The sequence below is a fragment of the Mobula hypostoma genome, chromosome 9, assembly GCF_963921235.1.
Source record: "Mobula hypostoma chromosome 9, sMobHyp1.1, whole genome shotgun sequence".
NCBI lineage: Eukaryota > Metazoa > Chordata > Chondrichthyes > Myliobatiformes > Myliobatidae > Mobula > Mobula hypostoma.
In genome coordinates, this window is record NC_086105.1 from 55104929 (window position 1) to 55131827 (window position 26899).

Below are 26899 nucleotides of genomic sequence, written 5' to 3' on the forward strand. Positions count from 1 at the left end.
ATCAATTCTAAGTGGCATTTGCAGAACCAGAGGTTAATTGGGAACAGTCAGTGTAGACTTGTTAAGTAAAAGTTGTGTCTGATTAGCCTGACTGTTACATCAAAAAATTCACCATGTGATTTATGTAATCTACATTGATTTTGGCAAGGCTTTTAGCACTAGTCATAAAATGCAAACATTCTTGGGATCCAAGGGAGAAAGGCAAAGTAGGTTCAGAACTAGTTCAGTGGCAGGAAGCAGAGACAGTGTGTGGCGTGTGGCCAAGTGGTTAGATCGTTGGACTAGCGATCTGAAGATTGTGGGTTCAAGCCTCAGCCGAGGCAGCGTGTGTGTCCTTGAGCAAGGCACTTAACCACACAATGCTCCAGTCTACCCAGCTGAGAATAGGTACTGGCAAAAATGCTGGGGGTTAACCTCGTGATAGACTGGCGTCCTATCCGGGGGGGGAGTCTCGTACTCTCAGTCTCCACGGAAACTGGCATAAGCACCAGCCTGATTGGGCCACAAGGCTCATGACAGACTTCAAAAGCATAGTCAATGGGTATCTGAGACTGTAAGCTGTCCCTGTGGGAGGTAGAGGGTGTGGTGCTCAGTGATCACTACTTGGTCCTTATTTTTCTGTTACATAATTAACGATGTAGCCTTAACTGTAGAGTGTATCACAAAAATAGCAGAGTAATGGTGTAGAGAAACAGAAATCTTAGATTGTGTGTGAACAAACACTTAAAAGTAGTAGGACAGGTCAATAGGTTTAGACCTGCCCTGCATTTAGAAGAATGGGTGGATCTCATTGAAACCTATCGAATTATTGAAAGACCTTGATAGAGTGGACTTGGAGAGGATATTTCATATAATGAGGGAGTCTAGAACTAAAGGGACCATCTCAGAATAGAAAGACATACCTTTAAAACAGAGATGAGAAATTTCTTCAGCCAGAGGGTGTGAATCTGTGGAATTCATTGTCATAGATGGCTCTGGAGGGCATCAAAGGCTATGGGGTGAAAGCAGGAGAATGGGGTTGAGAGGGATAATAAATCAACCATGACGGAATGACAGAGCAGACTTGATGGACCGAATGGCCTAGTTCTGCTCCAATGTCTTATGGTGGTTAAAAAGATATACTGGGGCCTTTCCTTTATTAGCTGAAGCAGGAGCACTGAAAGGGAGGCCTTCTGTGTCGGAAATGTTGCAGGAATCTCTAAGTGATTGAATGGATCTTATGGGGCAATGGACTAGAGTGCAGGGAGATGGTTTATTGAAACCGATGCAGCACTTGGTCAACCCGAGTTGTGGAGCTGTAGTCATTGAGGTGGAACTTTTAACCACCAACGTTCGAACAGTGGAGGGAGACTGACAGTGTTGGGGAGGTAATAAGATGGTGCGAGGTGGGCAATAATGGGGCAAAACAGAACTCTAGTTATCAAGCAGATGGACACTAATGAGCAGAATAAATATTAATGGCTACAGATGGATGGGGCAGGACCACTGCATCACCTAATAGGACGGGTGAGCCTCCCAAAGGACATTTGAAAATAAAGCAATGTCCTGTTTGAAAGATTGATGCAGGGTTATTGGGGTTAAGTCTCTGGTGCTGGACCATACTAAAGTTCTGTGAAGGGTGGGGAGATGTGATGTGATGGGGTGGAGGGCTGAGGAGTGTGATGGCGTTGGACAAGGCAAATGGGAGAAGTGAAGGAGAGTGTGGGAAAGGAGACAGGAAGGGTGTGATGAAGAAAGATGGGGGTGTGGTGGGCAGAAGCAGAGGTTGAGGAGAGTGTGGGGAGATGTAGGGTGTGATGGGGAGAGGCAGATGTGACAGAGATGGTATGAATCGAGGAGACAGCGGGTGTTTAAGGGGAGCTGGGTGTATGGGGAGATGGGGTTCTGACTGGGGGAGGCAGGATGCGATAGGAAGAGATGAAGAGAACTGTGACGGGGAGGCAGAGGAGAGAGACTGGAGATAGGTTGTTGCACTTAATAAGAAAAGGGTGTGCTCTGCAGTTATTTTTACCTGATTTTTCTGTTTCATCACAGGAGCCTGAATATTTAGACTTTGGAGCAGTAATATTAACAATAGTGAGTGGACTGTAGGTTTCACACTCACTTCTCTCTGTTAGCTATCACTGTGTACATCTCTTTGCATGAACCTAACCATCTGTCTGGCTTGGTTTCCTGCTCCCTATCATTGGCTGTGGAAAAATGGCACACACGCAGATGTTGGCAGCAACCACAACTGTCCTCAGCTGCGATTGTCCCTACTGTTCAACAGCCAACCCGTACTCATTCTTTAAGCTTTGACATGTTACTAAAGGTGATGATGCACAGCTCGAGTTGGAATCTACAAGTCAGAGGGATGAGAGCAGAAATCACTCTCAGTGTGATTTGAGAATCACAATTCATGGATGGCCCTGCTCCCTCTGACCAGGTTAAATGCCAAATGGATAGCTCACTGCTAAAGGGAACAGTTACTGTTAATGGGCTGACTTACGCTTAGAGGGGACAGTCACTGATAAAGTCCAGCTGTATGTTTGCTCCTGGTTTTAAATGTAGGCTGGTTTGATTGCATGCTCTTTATGTAATTGAAATGGTTTCTTTGTTGAATAATTAACTGTTTCCTCTCTTCCATCACCCATAGCCCTTTGACCTTGGATCTGTATCAACACTTCTCCCTGTTGGGCAGACTGTCCCGTGGTGTTGGTTCGGTTTAAGCATGGGCACTGGTGGATGTTCTCATGACTCGCATGATGCTCCATGACTGTGGAATTTGTTTCCCTAACTCAGCATCGTGCTAGGTTCTACACTGCTCAAGCAGTCTTCTGCCAAACCGGCTTAGCTAGAGCACAGACCCTAAAAGCTGAAGACCAAAGAAACTACTGTTATAAACCAGCCATTATGACACAGCACAACAACAGAAGGGCAATGAGAGAAAGAGGCAGAACACTCCATATTCTGAGCTATACGTGGGCAGTGCCATCAGCAACAAATCTTTCCTGCACCTTTTTGGATTCACTTTTCGCTCTTCTCATCTACTCTTCTCTCTCACACTGACTCACTGCCTCCTCTCTCTCTCTCCCCCTGCTATTTCTTCCTCACTCTCTTGCACGCACGTGCCTTCCCTCCCTCAAGCCATGCTTCCCATTCCTCCCTGCCTCTCTGTTTCTGTCTGAGTTGCTCCCTGGCTCTGCCTCTCTCCCTCGGTCTTGCCCCACTCTTGATTCAGTGAGAACACTACGCTTCAGGTTTTGAAAGTTGGAGTCTGCTTGTTATCAAAGGGTACCCGTAGTCTTTGATTGTTTAACCCTGGATTGCATGCCTGGAAAATGCCATTAGTTCCTGGATTGTTGCAGGCATTTGCACTGTCTCATTCTGTTCTTATTTTCCTTCATTTCTTTCTGCTTGTTTCCTGCCCTCTCATTATTAGAATCTTTTCTTTGCCCTCTACTTCTGTCCCTCTCACACTCTGCTCCTGTGCTTTCCCTTTCTTTCACTTCTCTGGTTGAAGTTGAGGCCCTTGTTGGAGCTCCGCGGCGAAGACCTCTTTCCTTCTGCCACTGCTGCACCCACGACAGAGGTAACGTAAACAAGCCCCGAGGGGGTCACTCTAACCACACCGCAGGGCTCTCAAACCCTGAGGCTCAGTACAGTTCCCTTGGACACCCGCTCGGGTTGTAAATCTGAATCCACAACGGCGCGCCCACTGCGGGACGAGATTTAGTGAGGTTGAGGCAAGAGCAGATAGGGAGCTGGACCCCCATCAGGAAGCCGAGGAATTCATAACTTCAGACTGATGGGGCAGAGAGAGAAGGGAAATGATTCACTTAGGTTATTGGATCTAAATACTCTGCCAGACTAACAGTGATCCTCAGTGAAACAAGACATAGGACCGCCTGTCCCTCGGCCCCCTCCCTCCCATCTCACCACTCACCACTCACCACCATCCCCAATCCCCACCCCAACCCTTCCATCCTTTGTCACAGCTCTCAACACGAGTGCCCTGACACCACTCACCACCTTCCCCAATCCCCACCCCAACCCTTCCATCCTCTGTCACAGCTGTCAACACCAGTGCCCTGACACCATTCACCACCATCGCCAATCCCCACCCCAACCCTTCCATCCTCTGTCACAGCTCTCAACACCAGTGCCCTGACACCATTCTTTGATGCCCGCCCTAAGCTCCATCTCATCTCTCGCCACCACCCCCCAACTTTACCACCTGGTTCATCCTCTGTACCAGCTCTCGACACTAGTGCCGTTATGCTATTCCTTGATACCTGCACTCAACCCCATCGCCACCCCTAATCCCCACTTCCCTCGGTGCCCTGACCCCATTGCTTCATGCCCTCACTCTCTCCTGCTACTCTTCACCACCCTGTGACCACACCATGCAGGCACACTCCTGGTCTGACCCTTTAGACTCCCCATCTCCCGTTCTCTGTTTCTCCTTTTACTCTGTTTCCTGGCCACTCCTTCCCGTTTCCTGTTTTCCCCATTAGGTGCTTCTGTACCCATCCAATTTTCTCCCAATCTCTCTTAACAAAATCTCTGGCCCACACATTTCCTCGCTAACTTCTTCCCTCATCTTTTCCTGAGCTCCCCCTTTCCCGTCCAGTACTTGATGGTACAATTTATGTTGATGCATATGCTCACTGTGGTGAAGATCCTCCTTTCAGACCGCATATTCTCAAGTGGACCATTCCCACACCAGCAATAACAATCTAAAGAACTGGAAAACCACTCTGAGTGAAAAGTCAGTCAGCAGTCTACCCGGAGGGTAGTGGCTTGGGAGTAGATTAGGGTCATTTCCAAATGTGACTGCAGTCAATACACACTCAGCAGAAGCCGAGATGCACAGGAGAGTTAGTGGGGCAGCGTGGCGTTCATTTAAATGGGGTTAGTGCAGAGCCAGCATGGTACAGTGGGTCTGAAAGCCAGGCAACAGTGTAGGAGACCCACGAGCAACTACCACTCTTAAGGAGGTGAGGAGTTGGGCAACAAATGAGGAAGGGCAATTTCCTGAGCTCCACCCCCAAGGATTCACTTTGTTGTGGGTACCTGTTGGGGCTGACAAGGGATGGCAAGCATGAAATCAGGTTGTGGATTTGATAAGCGCATAACTACTGTTCCCTGGGACTCTACTTTGCCTCTTCTGCCTGCTTGCAGTAACTCGCTCCATTTCACCCGCAGCAGTCTCCACCCGGACTGACTTCTCATCTCACTGACTGAGCTTTATTCCTGCTCCTTGCTCTTCTCTTTGCTTTTTGCAAGTATCCATTTTGTTGAATGGTCTGAGATTCCTCTTTCCCCCCACCTTGGCTGAGAATCCTTCCATTTGCAGGGGCACGGTATTTCTAAGCCTTGGTCAGCTGCCAGTGGAGGCATCTGAGGGTTACCTGTCAAACATGGCCAGAGAGAGTGAATCAGGAGTCAGGTGCAAACCACAGCTGGTGAACATGGGGCAGGGGCTGGGAAAGCAGAAAGACAGGGGTTTGCAGACAGTGGTTCTAAGCACTAAATACACAGTTCCCTCAACTAGCCCAGTCTCATCAAAGTACAAAGAAGTTGGAATGATATGAATAATGATGATACAAACTTGCTGTTTAAAATATACCTTGAACTTTTAAGACCATAAAATCTAATTAGTACTAATTAAACACATGTTCAGGGACAGAAGTAGGAAGCAGCAGCATCTTTAGATTTCTATATTCATTCCAAACCGATTAGAAGCTGTCCTTCTTAATGGATTTTCAGGCTAAGTTCAATTTTAATTATCATTCAACCATACATGAATACAGCCAAATGAAACAGTGTTCCTGTGGGGCCAAGGTGCAAAACACATAATAGTCATACACAGCACAAAGCACATATCACGGATATAAGATAGCAGTAAACATACAGTCACACAAAAAAAAATAATATAGCCCCCGAGTCCTTAAGTGACATGCCCTGTAGATTGGTGAAGTATGAACGGTGTTGGCAAGAACAAACCCTCAGCAGTATGTGGATAAACACACGCAATCCAAGTTGTCCTCCACCGAATGAACACCGGAGGGCAGCACCAATGATTGGAGCCTGCGCCCGATCCAGCATGGATGCTGCACCACACCGCTTCCAGTGTCTCCCCTCCTGGCGGTAGCAACAGGCAACACCGCGGCATGAGGCCTAATCCTGACTATTACCTAGGCCAACAAACAACATTTTGGATCTCCCCCTCCCCCTCCAACTTTCAAATCCCTTACTCCTCTTCCTTCAGTTAGTCCTGACGAAGGGTCTCGGCCCGAAACATTGACTGTACCTCTTCCTAGAGATGCTGCCTGGCCTGCTGCGTTCACCAGCAACTTTTATGTATATTACCTAGGCCACACAGCTCCCCCTGCCATCGGTCCTTCCAATAAACCAGTGAACTGAATTGGCGGTATTCTATGGTACCAGTGTGACTGAATGGTAGTTAGTCAGTCACTGTTATAACCTAGATACGAATTTGCAAGAAGGGAATGAATCGAGTGTGAGTTTCAAGTGTGTCAGTAAGAGTAGGAACACCAGCCAATCAAATCCATACCACTCAAAGTTATTGGGAAGTGTTTTCAGTTTTTTTTAACCTTGAATTCAATACAAGTGAAACTTTACATTAATTAAATGCTTTACAAGAGTCTGAAATACTTCATTTCCTGACTTCTACTGTTCTCTAGAGAATGTTTTGTAGCTGAGGCCAACTCAATAAACTAGAAGCTGTCCATCAGTAGGCGTTATGTGGAAATACTATGCTCATCTGTCAGGCCCAACATGGCCCCATCTTCCCTCCTCTTTCCATCCACTCACCTTTACTCTGCTCCTCCAACTCCCCCTTCTCACAGCTTTCCACAAGCAGAAGAGCAGCAATAATATCTTTGGGCAGTACATTGATAGAGGAATTTTTCACTGTCTTGGTATAACAAAAAAATTGTCTGGGGAAATCTTAGGTTAAATCTCACAAAAAGTATCATTCTTTGTTAAACAAATTAACATTACAAGCTTATCAGTGTAATAAGCTAACAAACGGCTTCCTTTATAACAAACCAGTCATGGTATGAATGTAACATTACAGACCAATCAGTTTCAATTTAATATTACAGACCTGCCATTGAAACCGATTTTGTAGATTTCCTATCATAAATTAGCATTGCAGATTAATCATTATATGTATCAGGGTAGATTACAGAGCAACCGTTATGTGTAGCTAACAATGTAAATCTCACATTACACTCAGCCAATATTACAGCTGATCCATTATTACAAATTAACAGTAAAGGCCTCATGCTGTAATAAACCAATATAACAGATCAACCATTGTATGAAATTAGTAATGTAGAGACTGCATTCCAATAAAAACAATGTTGTAAAACTCCTCTTAACAAACTGATAATACAGCCAAGCCATTGTAAGGAACCAGTGTCACAAGACCAACCATTAAGTCAAAATCAGACTCAGTTGAAACAAGCTGATTAAGGACTTCTCTGTTCTATTGCAATAAAACCAACATTTCAAGCTTCCCTTTGTACAAACTTTGATTATAGATATACCACTGCAATAATACTATAACAAGACTTCACCTGGTTATCTACTGACTTTTTATTTTAGTTGCTTGTTGCAATTACGCCAGTTTCCAGTGCTCAGTGAGTCCCTGAGGCTATCTGAGTTACGTTTTAGGTCCCACTCCAGAAAGATATTACAGGTTAAAGCATTGCTGTGCCTAATAAGTTATTGAAGGAATAAGCAAGTGGGGTAAGGAAAATGTTCAAAGGTCAGTCTCTAATTTACATCCAAGAACCATTGCTTGCTTTGTTTTTTTTAATCTCCGTTCAGGATAGAGTAGGCTCAGGAATGTGATTGTATTAGAGTTTTGGTCACTTCTGAGGTTCTGTGAATGAACGTGTGCATTGCGAATGAAAATATGTCTTCATATGTGAGTGTCTCTGAGATAGCGGATATACACTTGTGCTCAGAATTGCCTGGGGTGTCCCAGAATATAGTGAATGTGTGACAGAAATTGTTAATGTGATACAGCGTACCCGACAGCAGAATGCACTATCGAGAATAGCAGACCTTGTAGAGACTTGCGGGTTAGAATTTCTTGTAGTTTATATAGTCAATAACAGATGTCCAGGTGAGTTACAGCCTGGAATCTAATCAATAGATATCGAAGAGATTACAGGTGGAATATAAAATACCTGGCGATAAGTTCAATGCCAAAGCCAAACTGAGAGATTTTCAAAGTTCAGATGTAGGATATTTATGTATACCCACGTAGTGAGCTACAGGTTACAACATATTCAGTGGGATTTGAAGGTTGATGTAGAGAGTGTAAAACTTGGAGTAATTTATGGGTTGGAAATTTATCAAAATACTTTGTGAGTTTATAATAGAGTAGCAGTTACCCTGAAGTATGTTGTGGGCTAAAATCTAGTCAATAGTGGAATATCAGCTGTCTGAGAGTGAGATATAAAGTAAAATCTAATTCAGAGAGTTTACTTATGGAACAATAGATGACTGGAGATGAGATGTGGTAAGTTCCTATACAAATACTTGAAGAGTGAGTTAGAATGTACAATCGAACCACAAATTATTAGAAACGTACTTAAAGAATAATAGATGTCTTTTAATGTTTACTGTCCAGAACCTAACTGAGAGCTTAATTATGGAATAGGTAATAGGTATCAAGATGGAAGTACAAGCAAGAGATCAAAGGTGGAATAACAATCTGAGAAATGAATTGTCTTATTGAGAGATTTTGAAGATAATCCGAAATAAATTGGAGCAAGTTATAGACTTCAGCTTGGATGACAGCTATTGGCTTCTTATTTATAGAATAACAACCAAACTGGACTAAGTTTGATTTTTATAAATAGGTAAAAGCCATAATAAAATAAACAGGTTTGGGCACATTTATAGAATAACAGAAGCACTAAAGTGAGTTATGTGCAGATTGTCACTGGAGTTTTTAAGATATGTAGAAGAACATAAGGCAGTGGAAACACTCTGCAGGTCAGGCAGTCTCTGTGAACAGAGAAATACAGTCAGTGTTTAAGACCAATGTTCCTGGAACTGGGAACAAGTTAGAAATGAAATGTGTTTTGTTGCCTAGAAGATAGAGAGGTGCCTGATAGGATAGAAACCAGAAGACACTGAACAACACAAGTGGTGGTGCCTGCTGAGAGAGGTGAAGATATGTCTGGAGGTGGTGTAGATAGGAGAAGAGGGAAGAAATCTGAAACAGCAGAAGAGGAGAGAAGAATAAGGGACTGCATAGTGTAAATGTGAAATGCAAGACTGGAATAGCTGAAATTGTTGAATTCATTGCTGATCTGAGGACTGTAAATTAGTCTAGAGGGAAGATGAAGTTGAGCTAAAAGAAGCTAGTGGCTAACAGGTCAAGATGAAAGTGGGATGGCAAACGAAAGAAACAGGCAACTTGAAGCTCAGGATCACTCTTGTGGACAGAAACCTTGTGTTCTTTAAAGCAGGTACCCCCTCTAAATTGAGGTACTTGGAAGTACATTACAGGCCAGCTTTGGAAGTTTAGATAGTGAATAACTTAACACCTTGAAGTGAGTTACAAGCTGGAATGCAATTAGATTTCTATGACTAAGTGTGTGACCATTGGTGTACCACAGGAACCAGTACTACAAGCCTTACTGCTTGTTCTGTGCATTAATGATCTGGATGTGAATGTAGGTAGTGGGACAATATTGTTGGTGTAATTGATAATGGGGAAGGTACCCTTCAGAACAACATTGATTTAGTGGTAAAATATGCGGAGAAATGACAGAGACAATTTTATCCGGAAAAATGTGAGATGATGCATTTTGGTAGGACCAAAACACTAAGATAAACACAATGAATAGCAGAACTCTTTATATAAAAAAAAAGCGGGACCTTGGTGTACGTCTAAGTATCCCCTTAGGCAATCTCACAAGTAGACAAGGTGAGTAAGAAGGTATATGGGATGTTTGCCTTCATTAGCTGGGGTGTAGAATATAGAAATACAAAATATTGGATAGGCCATAGGTGGAGTCCTGTGTACCATTTTGGTCACTCCACTGTCAGAAGGGCATGATTGCATGGGAGAGGGGAACAGAGGAGAATCACCACGGTGTTGTCTGAATGGAGTGCCTCAGCTGTAAGAGACTAGAGAGGCTGCATTTGTTTTCTTTGGAGCAGAGAAGGCTGAGGATCACTGAGATAAACAAAATCATGAGGGGCAGAGATAGTGAAAGTCATGAGAAACATCTTCTTAGCAGGGGTGTCTGTAACCAGAGGGCATGAGTATGAGGTAAAAGAGTAGGGGATCTGAGAAGGAGAAGTTTCACCCAGAGGATGTTTGGATTCTGGCATACAGTGATTATGAGGGTAGAGGAGGCAGGTACTCTCGTAACATTTAGATAAGCATTTAAAATGCTATGGCATTAAAGGCTTTGGGTGAGTACTGAAAACAGGATTAACAGAGACAAAAAAGCATGCACTCAGTGGGCCAAAGAGTCTCTTTTACTGAAACATTTTGGTGACTTGTATATAGAATGCCTTGGAATAATCTTGCTGAGTGATTTTTGGAAGAATGTTGAAGAGAGATTTCTTGGGCAAAATTCTAAACTGAAATCACGAGATTTGAGCAGGTTTAGTTCATGTTGCCAGCTACCATTTTACTGAGAAATTTGGTGGATTTATAACTAAAGTACCAGTGTCGGAAATCCATTGCAAAATATTTTTTTAGCCCAGTGCCTTTGACTTGATAATTTCCATGAGTGAATGATGCACAATAACCACTTTCAATTAGTTTTACATTGCTCCAAAAGTTCCGCCCAACACTTCCTATCATAGTGACTCCTCTGACCACGAGCTAATTTCCACATCAGGTGTACAAGGTGCATTGATTCCGTGCACGATGCTTTTTTAGAGCATTGCAAGGGGACTTGCATGGTGTTGTGGTGCACCAGGACAAGATGGTCTTACTGTCGTAGAGATTCTCTGTGAGGCCCACACAGTTAGTGAAACACTTACCTTCATCTACACACACACACACACACACACACACACACACACACACACACACACACACACACACACACTTTATACTCTGATCCCTGTTTCTCCCTGAACTAGACGCTGTGATTCCACCTACCTACCCTAGCAATACCCCTACCCCCTCAAGTATGTATCCTGGCCTCCAGAACCAATACAACCCTAGGCGTGTACCTTATGACCTACTTTCTGAGCCCAGCTTGGTTGCAGCTGGATTGTAATGAGATGGGACATGCTGAAACCACACACACATATCTGGAAAACAAGTTGCATCCTAGAGTCCAGCCAAAAGTTTGGGAGTTTAATGTAGGTGAACAGATGCACTGGGTAGATTATTGGTTCGAATCTAATCAAGAATATTTGAAGTTTATACACAGGATGAGAGATATGGGAGTGAGTTACTGCTTAGAGTGCAATCAAGAAATTCAGGCAATCAGTATAAAGGACAACACCTACCTGGAAGTGAATTCTAGTCTGAAAGAGTCGAGAAATTTGAGAATTTTATACATTCACATCAAGTTAAATGAGGGTGGTGCTGATAGTTAACCAGGTGCACCAAGCTGATTTTTATACTACTTTGGAGTTGATTGCCAAACACTCTGCTGCCAGTTTGATGATGCCACTGACCGATGACCTAGGGCTAGGGTAAGTCAGTGTGTTATCCCACAGTATGCAGTGCAGGGGTAGTGCCATGTTGAATTGGCCTCCTCCAGTGTGTTTGCAGTTACAAACAGGTTGTTTGACAGAGATGTCTTCATATTGGTGAGTGGCACATTACCTCCTACCTCACGCATCACCTTGTTTGTTGGGATCTTTGACTTTGATGTGCTCTCCAACAGGAATGGGCAAAAAGGATGACCCTCGCCTGATGCAGGAGTGGTTTAAATTGGTGCAGGAGAAGAACAGGCTGGTACGCTATGAGTCAGAGTTGATGATCTTGTAAGTTGCAATATTTGTTTCTCACTTATCCTGAACCATAATTTAGTCTTTTACCTCTTGAATGAGAAGCAGGAGAGGAGTTTAATGTTGGTACATTTGGACTGTTTCTGCTCTTTAAGTACTACACAATCCCCTAAGAGTGCTATGATCATGAATTACAGTCAAGACTCCTCACATCTTTAAAATGAGGCATTCTGCTCCTGATAACCCACTGAGCCCAGCCAGCATAGCAAACAGGGAGACACGAAGGACTGCATCTGTAGCAACAAACAATCTGCTGGAGGAACTCAGCGGGCAAACAGCACGTAATGTCCTGAGTATTGATGCAAGGCTTTGACACTAGAAGTCGACAGTTCCTTTGCCCCAACGGGTGCTACTCGACCCATTTGGAGTTCTTCCAAAAGTTTGTTGCAACCTGTCAGTGTTCAAATCAATCTCAACAATTTTTTTTTAATGAAGTAATTGAACTGCAGGAAAATAGTGTAAGTATTTATGAAATTATAGTTAATGTTTTATAATTTTATTTAATTGTGTATAATAATTTATGGTGCAGGAGAAAGCCCTTTGTACATCAACCCCTCCTAGTGCAGTGTCCCCTGCCTCCACACCCCATCTCCAATGTGGAGTCCAGTAGCAGAGCAGATGGTCTATCAGGTGCAATCCAAAACAGTTTAGAAGCTTTTGTCAGTAGCAAAGAGGACAGGAGGAAAGGCTTCAGCCCCATGCCATGGGGAGCTCTACCCTCAGTTTCCTGTAGCCCCACATGAAGCTGAGTGTGGTTGAATGTCAGAATAAACGAGGACCAGTGGGCCAGATGCCAGATGATGAACTGTATTTGTTTCCTGTGCAGTGCCCGTGAGCTGGAGCTCGAGGATTGTCAGAGCAGGTTACAGCAGGAACTCCGGGAGCGCATGGCCATTGATGGTAAGTGGCACCCGTTCCTTCCCTTCATGTGTTCTGTTCTTTGGAGCTGAAAGGACTGGCAGCAAATTGCAGGCCCATTGGCAGAGGGCCAAGACTGTTATCTGGTCGTCTCTGAGCCAAGGGAGGTTTCAAACATAGTGGGACCAAGCTGGAAGAAACGTAGAGAGATGTGTTCTCCAAGAATGAGGGTGAATGTTGTTGAGGTTTTATTTATTCATACTTTGAGAATTGGCAAGGCCAGCATCTATTGCCCTTAAGGTGACTCTGATAGATAGTACAATGCCCTGCCAGGGACTACTCTAAAGTTTAAGTGACCTCACAGGCCCTGATGAGTTAGCAGGGCTGGTCACTAACCAGAAAATCCAAAGTCCTTGTGTCTGCAGGTGGATCATAATGTCACACCAGACACCCATTACAAGTTCTCCACACTATAGGAGATTCCCAGAGGCCAAGTGCAAACTGTGGAAGGGGAGCACCACCTCCAGCGTACTTGCCCACAACAAGACCACCTGCCCCACCTGCTGAGTTCATCCCACAGTCAGAAAAAAAACTCCCAGAACTGGAGTAGAAACTACTCATCTTTGATATCAAGGGACTGTCTGAGAAGAAGGCAATCACCTGGAACAAATGTCCAAAAGTCCTTCAGCTTGGTTCTTAACAACATAAGAAATTGTAGCTTGGGAAGCCATTTGGCCATTTGCATATTCTCTCCTATTCAATAAGATCATGCTGATCTTTTTTTCTGGGTGCAACCACCCATGGACCAGCTTGGGAGTTTTTACTCAGAGGTCAAGCATTTGGATTGGTAAAATTATAGGGAACAATGGCAAGAAGGCAGGCACAACATAAAGGGCAGTGTTTGGCTGCCAGCACCCCAATTCATCCTTGCTTCCACCCACCTCCCTTGTTCACTCCTATTTCCCTCTGTTTTCTTTTTCATCTTTATCCCTCTCCCTCCCCTGTTCCCCACTCACTCTCCCATCTCTCATTCACTATTCTTCTTCCACTTACTGTATCCTCTCCATGCCTCCTCTCCCTCCCACCCTCCACCCCGCCACCCCCTTTCTCTCCATCTGTCCTCTCTCCTCCTCTCCTTCACTCCCTCTGTCCCTCATCTCCTCTGAACTGCTGTCACCCTATACCAATCCTCCTGACCCTAATCCCATCTGACCTGCATCCCTTCTGTCCCTTCCAGTGCCCTTCCCCACCCTGATCCTGGGACGCCTCTCCCCAACCTCTCACTACAGTCCCAGCATATGATCACTGCTAGTTCCATTAATTCATTGGATATTGCCCATGGTATGACTTCACCCCTATTCCCAGAGTATTTTCTTCTCTCTTCCCTTTGCATCTAATCTTGGTTCCAAAATAATGCCCCACTCCCCTGTTTTAAAATTATCTCGATCCTTGATCTCTAGGTATTCTGCCATTCCTTTTTCTAGGAATATCTAGTTTAATTTTCCCAGAATATTGTAACACCTTCTTCTAGGAATATACATGATCACATTCCCATAGTATTCACAATCCTTCACGCTGCTTATTCTAGATATATCTGGGAGCGTGTTCCCACAGTATCCACCACATTCTGGTTGTCCCTGTTCTCATGGTATTTCCCTCTCACCCACTTGTCTTGTAGTATCGAGGTCCCAAAGTATCCCTCCTTAGTCCAAGTATTCTTCCCTGAGTCCCTTGTTCTGAAGGAATCTAGATCCATGTTCCTACAGTATCCTCCTCAACACTCTGTGTTCTAGGAATTTCTATGTCTGTCTTGTTGGGAGTATAATCCCTATCCTTTGCTCTGGGGTATCGAGGTCCCTTTTCCCAGAGTATTCCATCTTTCAGTTCCTTATTTTGGGGGTAACTCTGTCCCTGTTCCTAGATCATTCCCATCCTCTTGCTCTGGGTATCTGGATCCATGTTCCCAGATTATCTGGGTATGTGGTGTTCTCCCTTTTTTCTTCTCAGAAGATCTCTGTCCTGGGTATTGGCACCCGTCCCGTTTTGTGGCTTATCACAGTCCATGCCCTGGTGTGGCTGGGACAGTGAGCTGCTCTGTGCCTGATGATTCTCCATTGTGTTTGGCAGACAATCTGAAGAACAGCGAGGAGTTGTTGGAGGAGAGGCGGATCCTGAACGAGATGCTGGAGGTGGTGGAGCAGCGAGACGCACTGGTGGCGCTGCTTGAAGAACAGCGGCTCCGCGAGAAGGAGGAAGACAAGGACTTGGAGGCTGTCATGCTGAGCAAGAGCTACAACTTGAACTGGTCATAGATGGCCCACCTGCAGCTGCAGACGCAGAAAGCCCGGGCACAGCATCAACAGTGGTCAGAAGGGGTGGCAAGAGGTTGTCCTGTGGGTGGCTGGTGGAGCAGATTCCCACTGTGGTGGACACTGCAGAATAGTGGTTGTGCTGCATGCCAATGTGTCAGCCACACACACATACACGTCCCCACCTGAACTGAGAGCAGCTTCAGCCGATCCCGATCAGATACTGGCCAGCTCTCGAATACTCTGGACAATAGTGGAGAGGTGCTCAGAGGGCAGGAGACACAACCGGTTTGCACGAGTTATGGGGCCACTAGCTCATTTCAACAGATTCATAAGAACTTAATTACTTTTGATGGAACTGTAGAACTGGCAAGCACAGGACGTGAACCCTATAGTAAGTATAGACCCTGCTCGTTCTGCAGATCCTTCTCTTATGCAAGGCAGTAATAGATACCCCGCACCTTGAGATGGAGGCATGCTTTCCATCTTTTCACTGTCCAGTTCTCCAGACCAGTGGTGCCACTGCCCTGTGACACCAAGTCCAACCAGAGGTATCATCAGGGTCTTTTGTAGCTTCCTGCCACTGATCTTGGAGCTCAGAGTGCTTAGCGCAGAGTGACCCCACCTCCATCTGTTGCTGTAGGCACCAGTTACCTTTTCTTTGGGAAAGCTGGGCTCTGCATGATACAGCAGAAACCATTCAAATGCCACGGCATGAACAGAATGAGATGGTGATGCACTTAAAGGAGTCCAGTGACTTCCCACCATTAAAAAACACTCAGCAGCTCATTTCTTTTTCCTACCTTTTCACTTACATGCTCTACCTTGTCATCGGTTCACTTGGACATTGCATCCCCTAAAGCTCCTCATTATCTCTCACATATCTCAGTTGAACAAACACATAATAGCCCATTCTAGTAGGGGAGTCATTAAAAATCCCAACAGTACTCAAAAATGTGGAGTTGTCTACCGTGGGGGTGTTAGAAGGAAATGGTACAGTGATATTTAAGAGGAGGCCGGATAGGCATTTCAGGGAGAGGGGAATAGAGGTTCACCTGGATCGGTCTAGATCAGTGTAGGTGGATGGGGTGGAACAAAGTGGCAGCGTAGCCAGTTGGTTTTGGTTTATTATTGTCACGTGTACTGATATACGGTGAAAAGCTTTTGTTTTGCGCGTTACCAGACAGACCATTCCCTTCATTAGTACTTCAAGGCAGAATATAATGTTACAGTTCCAGATAATGTGTAGTGCAGTTAGACATTGAAGTGCAAGGGCTACAACGAGGTAGGCTGGGAGTTTCAGTGTGTGAGAGATTCGTTGAAGAGTCTGGTAACATCTATCCTATCTTATGACAGGAGAGAAAGGCCTGTTCCTGTCCCATATCTCCAAAATAAAGATACCCATCATTTCACACACGCCAGTGACGTGGCTGGCTGCTATTCCTTCGCATGCATATGTGTGTGCCAGCACCCATCCTAATCCATTGCCACATCACCATCACATATTGTATTTGGACACTCCCTTCAGCAGTGTGGAAATAAATTTAAAAGCTACCTTTCTCTAATGTGACCAGAACTGCACACAGTACTTTAACTGTGGCTTAGCTAGCATTTTATACGTTTCTCACATGATCTCTCCATAAGACTGTAAAACCCACCAAGTCTGCTCACCATTTGAACATGGCTGATTTATTATTCCTCTCAATCCATTCTCCTGCCTTCTCCCGGTAACCTTTGATGCCCTTTCTAATCAAGAACCTATCAACCTCCACTTTAAGTATACCCAGTGGACTTGGCTCCACAGCTATCTGGGGTAATGAATTCCACATCCGGCTAAAGAAATTCCTCCTCATCTCTTCTAAAAGGATGTCCTCGGGCTCTGCTTGACTCTCCCACTATTGGAAGCATCACCCACTGGAGCTTCCTCTGCTCTTATATTCTCTGATTCGACTAATAAAAGCAAGTATCCCTAATGTCCTAAAAACCATTATCTACCTACGCTGGGACATTCTGATCCTGTGGAATATGCACTCCAAAGCCTCTGCTGGTCTACATTTCCCAGTATCCTGCCAATTTTTAGTGTCTGCCCTCCCCACATGCACGATGTTGCTCTTCTGCAAGTTACATTATCTGTCTGGCCACTGTTAGCCACAAATTCTTACATTATCTGCAATCTATTTGTCATAACTCCCAGAGTTAACTCCCTATCGATGATGTGCACTGTGAAACACCAGCATCAAGCCCTTTTGAAACCCCTCTGTAAACATCCATCCATCCTATCAATACCCTTCGCTTTTTCCCGCACAGGAGAGACAATTGGCACTCTCACTTAAATCCCATGGGCTTTTAGTTTCTTGCCATGGAATTGATCTTGTCAGAAGTCTTATGCTACTATAGATCCACTCCTTGATACCTCCACAAAAAAGTCTAATTTGTCCGTATCCAACCTTGGCTGACAATTTCATGTTGATTATCCTTGACTAAATCTTCCCTGAATATTTCCATAGACCATAAGATGTAGGAGCAGAATCAGGCTGTTTGGCCCATCATGTCTGCTCTGCCATTTCATTATGACTGATCCATTTTCCTCTCAGCCACAATCCCCTGCCTTCTCTCCGTAACCCTTCATGCCCTGACTAATCAAGAATCTATCAGCCTCTGCCTTTAATATACCTAATGATCTGGCCTCCACAGTGGCCTGTGGCAATCAGTTCCACAGATTCACCACTCTCTGGCTGGAGAAATTTCTCCTCATCTCCATTCCAAATGGACGTCCCTCTATTCTGAGGCTCTGCCCTCTAGCACCGTAGAAAATATCCTCTCCACATCCACCCTACCGAGGCCTTACAACATTCAGTAGGTTTCTGTAAGATTTCCACCCCCCCCCCAATTCTTCTGAATTCTGGGAATGACAGGCACAGAGCCATCAATCAGTCCTCATGGTAACCCTTTCATTCCCAGAATCATTCTCAAGAACCTCCTCTGACCCTGTCCAATGTCAGCACATCCTTTCATAGATAAAGGGCCCAAAGCTGCTGACAAGTGATTTCTCCGTACTGGTCTTAGGCTGACTAACCTGTAGTAACTGGCTGTTGACCCTGCTCCCTTTATCAAAAATGAGACCACTTTGACAGACTTTCAGTCCTTTGGCAGCCTCTACCTGGATAGGGGAATGTTTACATGTCAGGGAGTATCTCCCTCTTTGGGCAGTTACTGTACCCCATGCGACTCCCAACCCTTAAACAGGCACACTTCCTTCCCCAACGCACTCCAGTCACCTGGCAACACTCCTTTCAGCTCCAAGCAGTGGACCCTGTCCCTACGTCCTACTTTTCTCCCTTCTGACATACCACTGCCCTCCACCCATTACCTTTCCCTCTGCAGCCTTTTCCAGCTGTTCTGCATTCCTCCCACCATGATCCTGAGTGCAAACCCACCAGCCACATACTCCTGCCCACTATTCCAGCTTTATGGTATCACTCCTACAAACCAGTCACTGCCCATCCCTAGTTGCGCTGAAGGTGGTGTAGTGAATCTGCTTCCCGTTTAAGGAACTCCCATGGTGCTATTAGGAGGGAATTATGGTGGCAATACCACTCCAAGTCTGGAGGGGACCTGCAGAGTGACACAGTGTCTGCTCCAACCCTCTCAGCAATTCTATTAGTTTTCCTCCACTGTAGGACATGAAACATCACTGGGCTGATGGTATTTCCATGCCTCTGCTGCCCTTTCTGCAGTTAGGAGTGAGAAGTTCTGTTACAGAAGCCTTGGTAAGGAACTGCTGTACATTTAGTTGATAGCACTTGTCTCAACATCTCCTGAATTAGTGGAGGACAGCCAGTAATTTAAACTTACAGGCAATTGGACTTTATTGCATTGGTGGTAGAGGGAGTGAATGTTTAGGGTGGTGGACGAGTTTCATCCTGAACGTTGCCGACTTGGAAATGCACTCATCCAGCAGATGGAAGGTATTCCATCCCACTCCTGATGTGCCTAACAGATGGAGAAGACGGCTTTGGGAGTCAGGAAATGAACCATTCCCAGCAGGATACACAGCCTCTCAGAGACACAATATTCACGTATGCGGTCCGATTACATTTCTGGTGATTGGAGATGCCCAGGGTGTTGACAGTGGATGATTGGACAATGGTAATGCAACAAGGTGTAAAGAGGAGGGCCTCACTTGTTAAAGGTAATCATTATCTGGCACGTGAGGTGAAAGTGTACTCGGCACTTACCAGCCTGTGCCTGAATATAGTCCAGGTCTTGCTGCATGTGGACATGGATTGCTTTATTACCTAAAGAGTTGCAAATAGAACTGAACACTGTGTGCATGGTTTCTGCATCTGCGTGCGTGCGTGCGTGTATGTGTGTGTGTGTCTGGGTGAGAGTGTGTTTATTTCATTGTATTTCAGCAATCTTACAATGCGGTCAGGGTTACAGCAGTGTTGAACCTGTGGTTTAACACAGTATTATGTACAGATGAGTGTGCGTGTAATAGTACACAGAGGTGTGCAAATATATTTAAGAATGAAATCCTGTGGAATGCTGAGGAATGTAATTATGAAGGTCAGGTTTGAAAACTGTGTCTGTGACTTTGTGGCTGCACTCAAACTGGAGTCTAAATCAGATGGAGAGTAAGAGAAATCCAGGAACTGGATAGGAGCCCCCACCTACTGGTAGCCTCTCTGCGAGAGCATTTATAGGCCTGATCGGTCTGTGAATCAGATCAGTTCCCAATGGGAACGTGATAAAATGTGATTGTACAGGGTGCTTCATACACTTAAAATACATTCAGTTGATTCAGTTTTCTGCGCGGTGCCCTCACTGAGATTAATTTGCTGCCTCAGGCTTGCTCGTGCAGTTAGAGAGTTGTACAGCACAGAAACAAGCCCTTCAGCCCATTGAGTAAGGGTCTAGCTATCCAGTTCAATTAATCCCACTCTTAATTCTCCCCACATCCCCATCAACTCCCCCTAGATTCTACCACTCACCCACACGCTGGGGTGATTTCCAATGGCCGATAAACCTACCACCCTGCATGTCTTTCGGTTGTGAGAGGAAACTGGAGTACCTGGAAGAAACTCGCGTGGGGAGAGCATGCAAACTCCACACAGACAGCATCCAAAGTCAAGATTGAACCCAGGTCTCTGGAGCTACGGGGCAGTGGCTCTAGTGGATGCACCATTGTGCCACTCCTCTTTTAACACTTCAAAATAATTTTTTAAATTGCACAATTTTTTTAAAGAATGTAACTCTTCCTTTCTTTGCCTCAGCTTTCCAATCCCTATCAAACTCCATCGGGACAGAATTCCCCACAGGATGTGACAGTCGGTTACCCAGCATAAATACTGGAGTCCTTAGTAAGGAGAGCTCCAACAACTGTTGCTGAGTAAGTCAGAACTACAAAGGGTCTGGGGATCCCAGTCTAACCAGCTGTGGAACTCTAACCCGTCAACCCCACAGCCAGTGTTGTGGATATATCATTCACATCTAGTTGCAGTACGAAGGGTGTTGTTCATAGACACAAGTCAATGGATCTGTGATCATTGAACCTGTTGTTACCCTGCAGGCATGCTCACTGTACTGGGGTCACCTAGAGACTGCCCCTGACCTCTGCCCCTCCCATCTATCTGTCTCTGTCACTACCTCTGTCTCCCTCTTCTCAATGCCATACTCTATGTACAATGTGAAACCACTCAACCTCACTCAGTACTCTCCCCGTTTTTCTTCAATCCCATGTTTTAAACACCCTCAGTCTCATTCATCTCCTCTTCCTAAATATAGTCTCTGTCATCTCATTGCACTGCAGTCTCTAGCTCTCACAAATCCACAGTATCCTCTCTTTAACCCATTCCATTCTGCACTGTTTTCTCCTCCCCCCTTTCCTCCCCCTTCCCCCCTTTCCTCCCCCTTCCCCCCTTCCCCCCTTCCCCTTCCCCCTTCCCCCTTCCCCCTTCCCCCTTCCCCCTTCCCCCTTCCCCTTCCCCCTTCCCCCTTCCCCCTTCCCCCTTCCCCCTTCCCCCTTCCCCCTTCCCCCTTCCCCCTTCCCCCTTCCCCCTTCCCCCTTCCCCCTTCCCCCTTCCCCCTTCCCCTTCCCCCTTCCCCTTCCCCTTCCCCCTTCCCCCTTCCCCCTTCCCCCTTCCCCCTTCCCCCTTCCCCCTTCCCCCTTCCCCCTTCCCCCTTCCCCCTTCCCCCTTCCCCCTTCCCCCTTCCCCCTTCCCCCTTCCCCCTTCCCCCTTCCCCCTTCCCCCCCCTTCCCCCTTCCCCCTTCCCCTTCCCCCTTCCCCTTCCCCTTCCCCCTTCCCCCTTCCCCCTTCCCCCTTCCCCCTTCCCCCTTCCCCCCCTCCCCCTTCCCCCTTCCCCCTTCCCCCTTCCCCTTTCCCCTTTTCCCCTTTCCCCTTTCCCCTTTTCCCCTTTCCCCCTTTCCCCCTCCCCCTTCCCCCTCCCCTTCCCCCTTTCTTCACCCTTTCCTCCCCCTTTCCTCTCTCCCCTCCCCCCTCTCTCCTCTCTCCCCTCCCCCTCTCTCTCTCTCTCCTCTCTCCCCTCCCCCTATGTCTCCCCTCACTCCTCCCTCTCTCCCCATCCTTTTCGCTCTTCCCCTATCCCCACTCCCACTCTCTCCTCCACCGCCCCCCCCCCCCCACCCGGCAAGCCATCTCAACCCCACAGAGATCTAGATAGTAAATCTTCCTTTGTACTGGCAGACTGTCAGCAAACAGTAAATGTTACATTCAGATGTGCACAAACAGGAATGGATCATCATATTTTCCCTGTTGTGTACTTTTTACATGCAGTCTCCCTCTGTAAGACTCCAGTTTGCAGGGATTACAATGTTGAATTTACTGTAAATATGCCACTGATGTTCTGTGACAGGCTACGTACTGTGATGTGCTTTGGTATCATTTGCACTCACTTGGATAATAATTATCGTTCGCAACGTGTGAAGGTGGAATTAAAGTTATTTATTAACACTTGGTATGATACAAATTTATATATTTTAAAAAACATTTTCCTCTGCTTTTTATTTGCCTGTGTTTTTTTTAATTCCTTATCCAGCCAACACGCATGGGCTCTGTGTGCAGATTGACAGTGTCACGTACCCCGTGACGGGTTAAAGATCCAGCACAGATGGAAAACACTTTGGAGTCCGGTATTGCTATTAACTAATAATATTTATTAGTAATTACGCAATACAGTAATATAAATGTAGATAAATCAAACAGGTTAGCAATGATATAAGTAAGTATATAAGTGTGGAAATATATATGAAAAACTAAGCTTCTTCAAGTCTAGGGGTAAAAAGGTAGTCTTACGACAATGAGTAAAGTTCAGTTCGTGATGTTGAGTTGAGTAGTGATAGATTTGAGTCTTCAGTTGAGCTGACCCCGTCGATCTTCTCGTTGTCCTCCGAAATCCTTTATAAGTCACCAACTGTGACCACAACAAAGGGGACCATTTTTCTGTGGTGGAGCTATCAACCCAGGCAAAGGCTGGACACATGGACAACTCCCCACCGGTCACTCCCTTTTCTCACTGCAAGAGCCACTGATTGATCCTCCAAAAAACCCACTTTTTCCTTGGGCACAACAAAGCTCATTCAGTGTCCAAAACATGTACCTGAGGTCTATATCATCTGACCTCCCATTTATCTCACTGTACTGAGTACCAACTGTCATTCAAATAACTCCTCTTTCCTTTGACTGTGTAAGAAATGTACAAGCAGGCAAATGTCCTTGGAAGTATAAACTCATTGCCGAAAAATCATAACATCAATTGTCCATCAAATAATGCCGCCCTCTGTTACCATAGCGACTTGCAAGCTGCTCGATGCTCTCTCTCTCCCAACTCAGCAGAAATCCAAAAGTTCCTCGTGCCTTAAAGTGACAGTCCAAAAGTTAGTCTTTGTCTCTCTCTCTCTCTTTTCAAAACAGCATGTAGGTGTTAAATAACACTCTCTTTTCAAAAGCACAGTTCATAGGGGTAATTCAGGACCCCGTCACAACAGAAAGTCTCTATTATCCAGGCTCTGTAGTCTCATAAATTGGAATCTTTTCCTAATGTTGTCTGAAGTGGGAACAAAGAATAGTGTTCCTTCCAAAATGCAGTTGCCAGATTGATTGTAGGAAAAATAAATTATTGGGCAATAGGGAAAGAGCAAGGTGGTGAACAACCCCTTTCAAAGAGTGAGCAAAGACACGATGGGCCAAATTAACTCATTCTCACAGAGATTCAACCCACACCAACTCTTCCCCCCCCCCCAGCTAACCACTCACCTGCATACCAATTTACAATGGCCGATTGACCTATGAACCTGCATCATTGGAAAATGGAAGGTAACCCGTGTGGTCACAGGGAGAACATGCAAAGTCCACACACAGTGGTGGAGGTTGGGACCGAACCTGGGTCTCTGGAGTTGTGAGTCAGCACCATTATCCTGCCTTGTCTAAGAGTTCACAGTATCAGCTCTTGATGGTTGCATAGCAGTGGCAGAGCATAACACTGATCATACACAATCAGGGTTTGTGACTGTGGTGAGGCCATTTGAAGAAGGCCTTTAGCATGGTACTTGCATGGCATGTGGCTTGCTTAAACTGCAGAATATTACTAATTGGAGGAGGTTGAATCATATACCATCAGGGGGTGCTGTTAGTGACTTTCTATCACTGATTGCATCTCCATAATTAGTTACAGTTTCTACGCTGTTAGGGTTCAGTGGTACAAGTGTATGGTTTACTGTGCTAGTGGCCAGTTCAATGTTCATTGTGGTGCCAGACTACAGTTCCAGCAATTCGTATTTATTGCAATACCTGTTCATAGTAATTCTAGGCTAGCTTTTAAAATGATCCCAGTATACAGTACGGTGTTGCTGGCTTACAGGACAGTGATGTGTATGGGTCATAGACATGAACAGTGTAGAATATACAGTGGTTGCTAGTGTAGTATTCACACTGGTACCCAGGGATTTAGTATGGTTGCCTGTGTGCAGTTTGCAATGGCACACAGTGTACGGTTCACAATGATGGCCAATTTTCAATCTGCATCGGCGCCGGCTGCAGTATCTGCTGTGGTTGCTAATATTGGGTTTACAATGGATGTCCAAAGCGGGGTTCTTGGTGATTTGGAAGCATTACCTGCATATTGTTCACACTAGAGAGTTCAATGCACGATTCACTATTCACACTGGTCCCTGATGTAGGGTTTACATTCGTGCCCAGTGTCCAGTCAGTGTAATACTGTGTCAGCCAGATCCTGCTAAAGTCTTGGCACCACAGATCAGTGAGAAGAGATTACAACTTAAATTAGGGCAAAAGACTTGTGTAAAAATAAAATCTGGAGATGATTTTTTTTAGTTTATAATAATGCAGCATGTTCAATAAAACGGAATGCTGTAAATTAAGGAGAATGAACAGTAATTCAATGATATAATGGATGATGTTGAAGAAAAACAGTTGTCTTTTCATCACTGACATTGACTAAGAGCAGAAGGAAATGTTTTGAATTTGAGATCAGCATTGGGAATTACCTTTGAATGAAAAGGTTTCATTAATTCTTACTCAGAAAATGTTTTGCTTTGGCCATCAACCATAAATCTCTAATGAAAACTCTAGGTGCAAAGTGAGTAACATTGACGGCATCGATGTCAGACATGCCAAAATGGACCAGTCTGTTGTCCCACTATGGTTGCACATTGAACAGTGAAACGAGATAAAATGAGATCACTTCCCACATGAGAATTCAGAGCATGGATTGGAGATCTGCACAGCACTTAAATTTGCAGCCTAATCAGTGTACATTTTTTAGTATAATTTTGCTGCTTCGGGAAATAAAGGAAAGCATCCCCTATGCCTTTTCAATGACCTTATTGTACTGTCTTACAACCTTTAAAATCCAGTGGACATGTACACTAAAGCCCTGCTATCCCACATGCCCCCCCTTACTCTTCCCCAAATACACTACTTCAATGGGTTAAACTCCATTTGCCAATTTTCCTCCCTACTCAGTCGGCCACTTCCTGCTGCCTAAAGCTTTGCTCTTCACTCAGCCTCGCAGCCAGCATACATTATGAAAAACAAGGGACTAACTGCTAAGCCCTGTGGAACCTAACTAGTAATGGCCTTCGGCCTTAGTAACAAAAACACCCAACAGCAATTACCATCTGCATCCAATTTTGGATCCAGTTGCCAATCTGTCCTGCACTTTACGGTCTTACACTAATTTTAACCAATCTGCTGTGAGAGTACTCGTGAAAAGCCCATCTGAAAAATGCATGTAGATTAATTAAAAACACTACACTCATCGACCTTCCTTGTTACCAATTCCAGAGGAGCTTCACTCAACATTCCGGTGTTCTGAGCTTGAAAGTAATACACCAGATATTTTGCATATTAACCAGGTCAGGCCAGAGGTATTGAGAAATATACCAGGATTTGCAAGGATTGCAGTCAGTTCAGTGAAGACAGCTTTACAGAATGGGTAATAGACAACCAGACTTTTCCAAAAAGGATATTGTGACTGAACAAAAACTGAGTCACACAGAAGCTGTAACTGGGAAGTATAAAAATCCTTATTCACATAGCAAACTTTCAGGAAAGATCTCACTCTAATGACATGATGTTTTATACTTTAACACAAAGTTAACAATAAACAATTAACTGCAGTTTTGATTGCTGTAATCACGTACTTAAATTTAAGATTTTGAATATAGTCAGGTAAATTTACAGAATTACATATGATGCCACATTCCAACTAGCAAATCTCTTTGAATATTTAAAACCAATGCCTGTTCTTAAAGTCAAATACCCAAAATATACCCTTTTTATTATCTATTAATTTCTTGAGATACAGTGTGGAGTAAGCCCTTCTGGTCCTTAGAGCTACACCACCCGGCAACCCCCAGTCTAACTCTACCCTAATCATAGGACAATGTACAATGAACAATTAACCTACCAACTAATATGACTTTGGACTGTGAAAGGAAACTAGCATCTGGAGGAAATCCACACGGTCACATACTCCTTACAGACAGTGGTGGGAAATGAACCTGGGTCGCTGATACTGTGAAGTGTTCTGCTAACCACGACGTTATTGTGCCACAGTGTTGAGGGATGGCTCCGTGAATATACAATAGGCAGAAGGTTAAGTGACAATGGCTATTCTGCACTGCACAAAGTGGCAGGAATACACCTTTAACAGTGATAATAGCAGGAACATTCTTCTATTGTCTTCCACTACGTAGTTTCAATGGGACAATATCAGAATGTCCCATTAAATTGTGTACATGTTTGATTTCTTGAAGACTGGTTCTTTTAGTTAATCCATGATTACAATATACATAATGTCATAACTCCAGAGTGATACCTAACAGGGGATATGTTGATTGCTGTGAAAAGGGAATGAATAACTTGCAAAAATACTCAGAGATGACCATTCAGGATGGGCCCTACCCTGCATCACTGAGTACAAGATTGAAGAGCTGATAACTATTGCATCATGGCTTGCTGGAAAAGCTAGTGTTAGACTATGAACAGTTCGATTTATTTTTATTTGAGCATTTCATGAAGCAAAATGGTATTTAAGCATATGTCTATTTCTCTGAGCCACCTAGCTTCGCATGAGAGATGAGTGAGAATCATGGAAGAGACCCCAGAAAGGTTTTACAAGGATGCTGAAATGGTACATCCTCTAGTAAACTTCCATCTCAGCTGTGGTAC

General features: G+C 44.8%; 1 protein-coding gene across 1 annotated transcript in view; it reads left to right on the top strand.

Moving 5' to 3' along the window:
- LOC134351732 (protein-methionine sulfoxide oxidase mical3a-like) overlaps window positions 1–21160 on the top strand; it is a 298787-nt gene extending 277627 nt beyond the window's left edge. The window contains exons 41-44 of the mRNA XM_063058319.1: window positions 3503–3571; window positions 11895–11994; window positions 12845–12918; window positions 15004–21160. Coding sequence (XP_062914389.1) covers window positions 3503–3571; window positions 11895–11994; window positions 12845–12918; window positions 15004–15188 — 428 coding nt within the window. The 3' untranslated portion in view covers window positions 15189–21160. The remainder of the gene's footprint in view (window positions 1–3502; window positions 3572–11894; window positions 11995–12844; window positions 12919–15003) is intronic.
- The last annotated feature ends 5739 nt before the right edge of the window (window positions 21161–26899 follow it).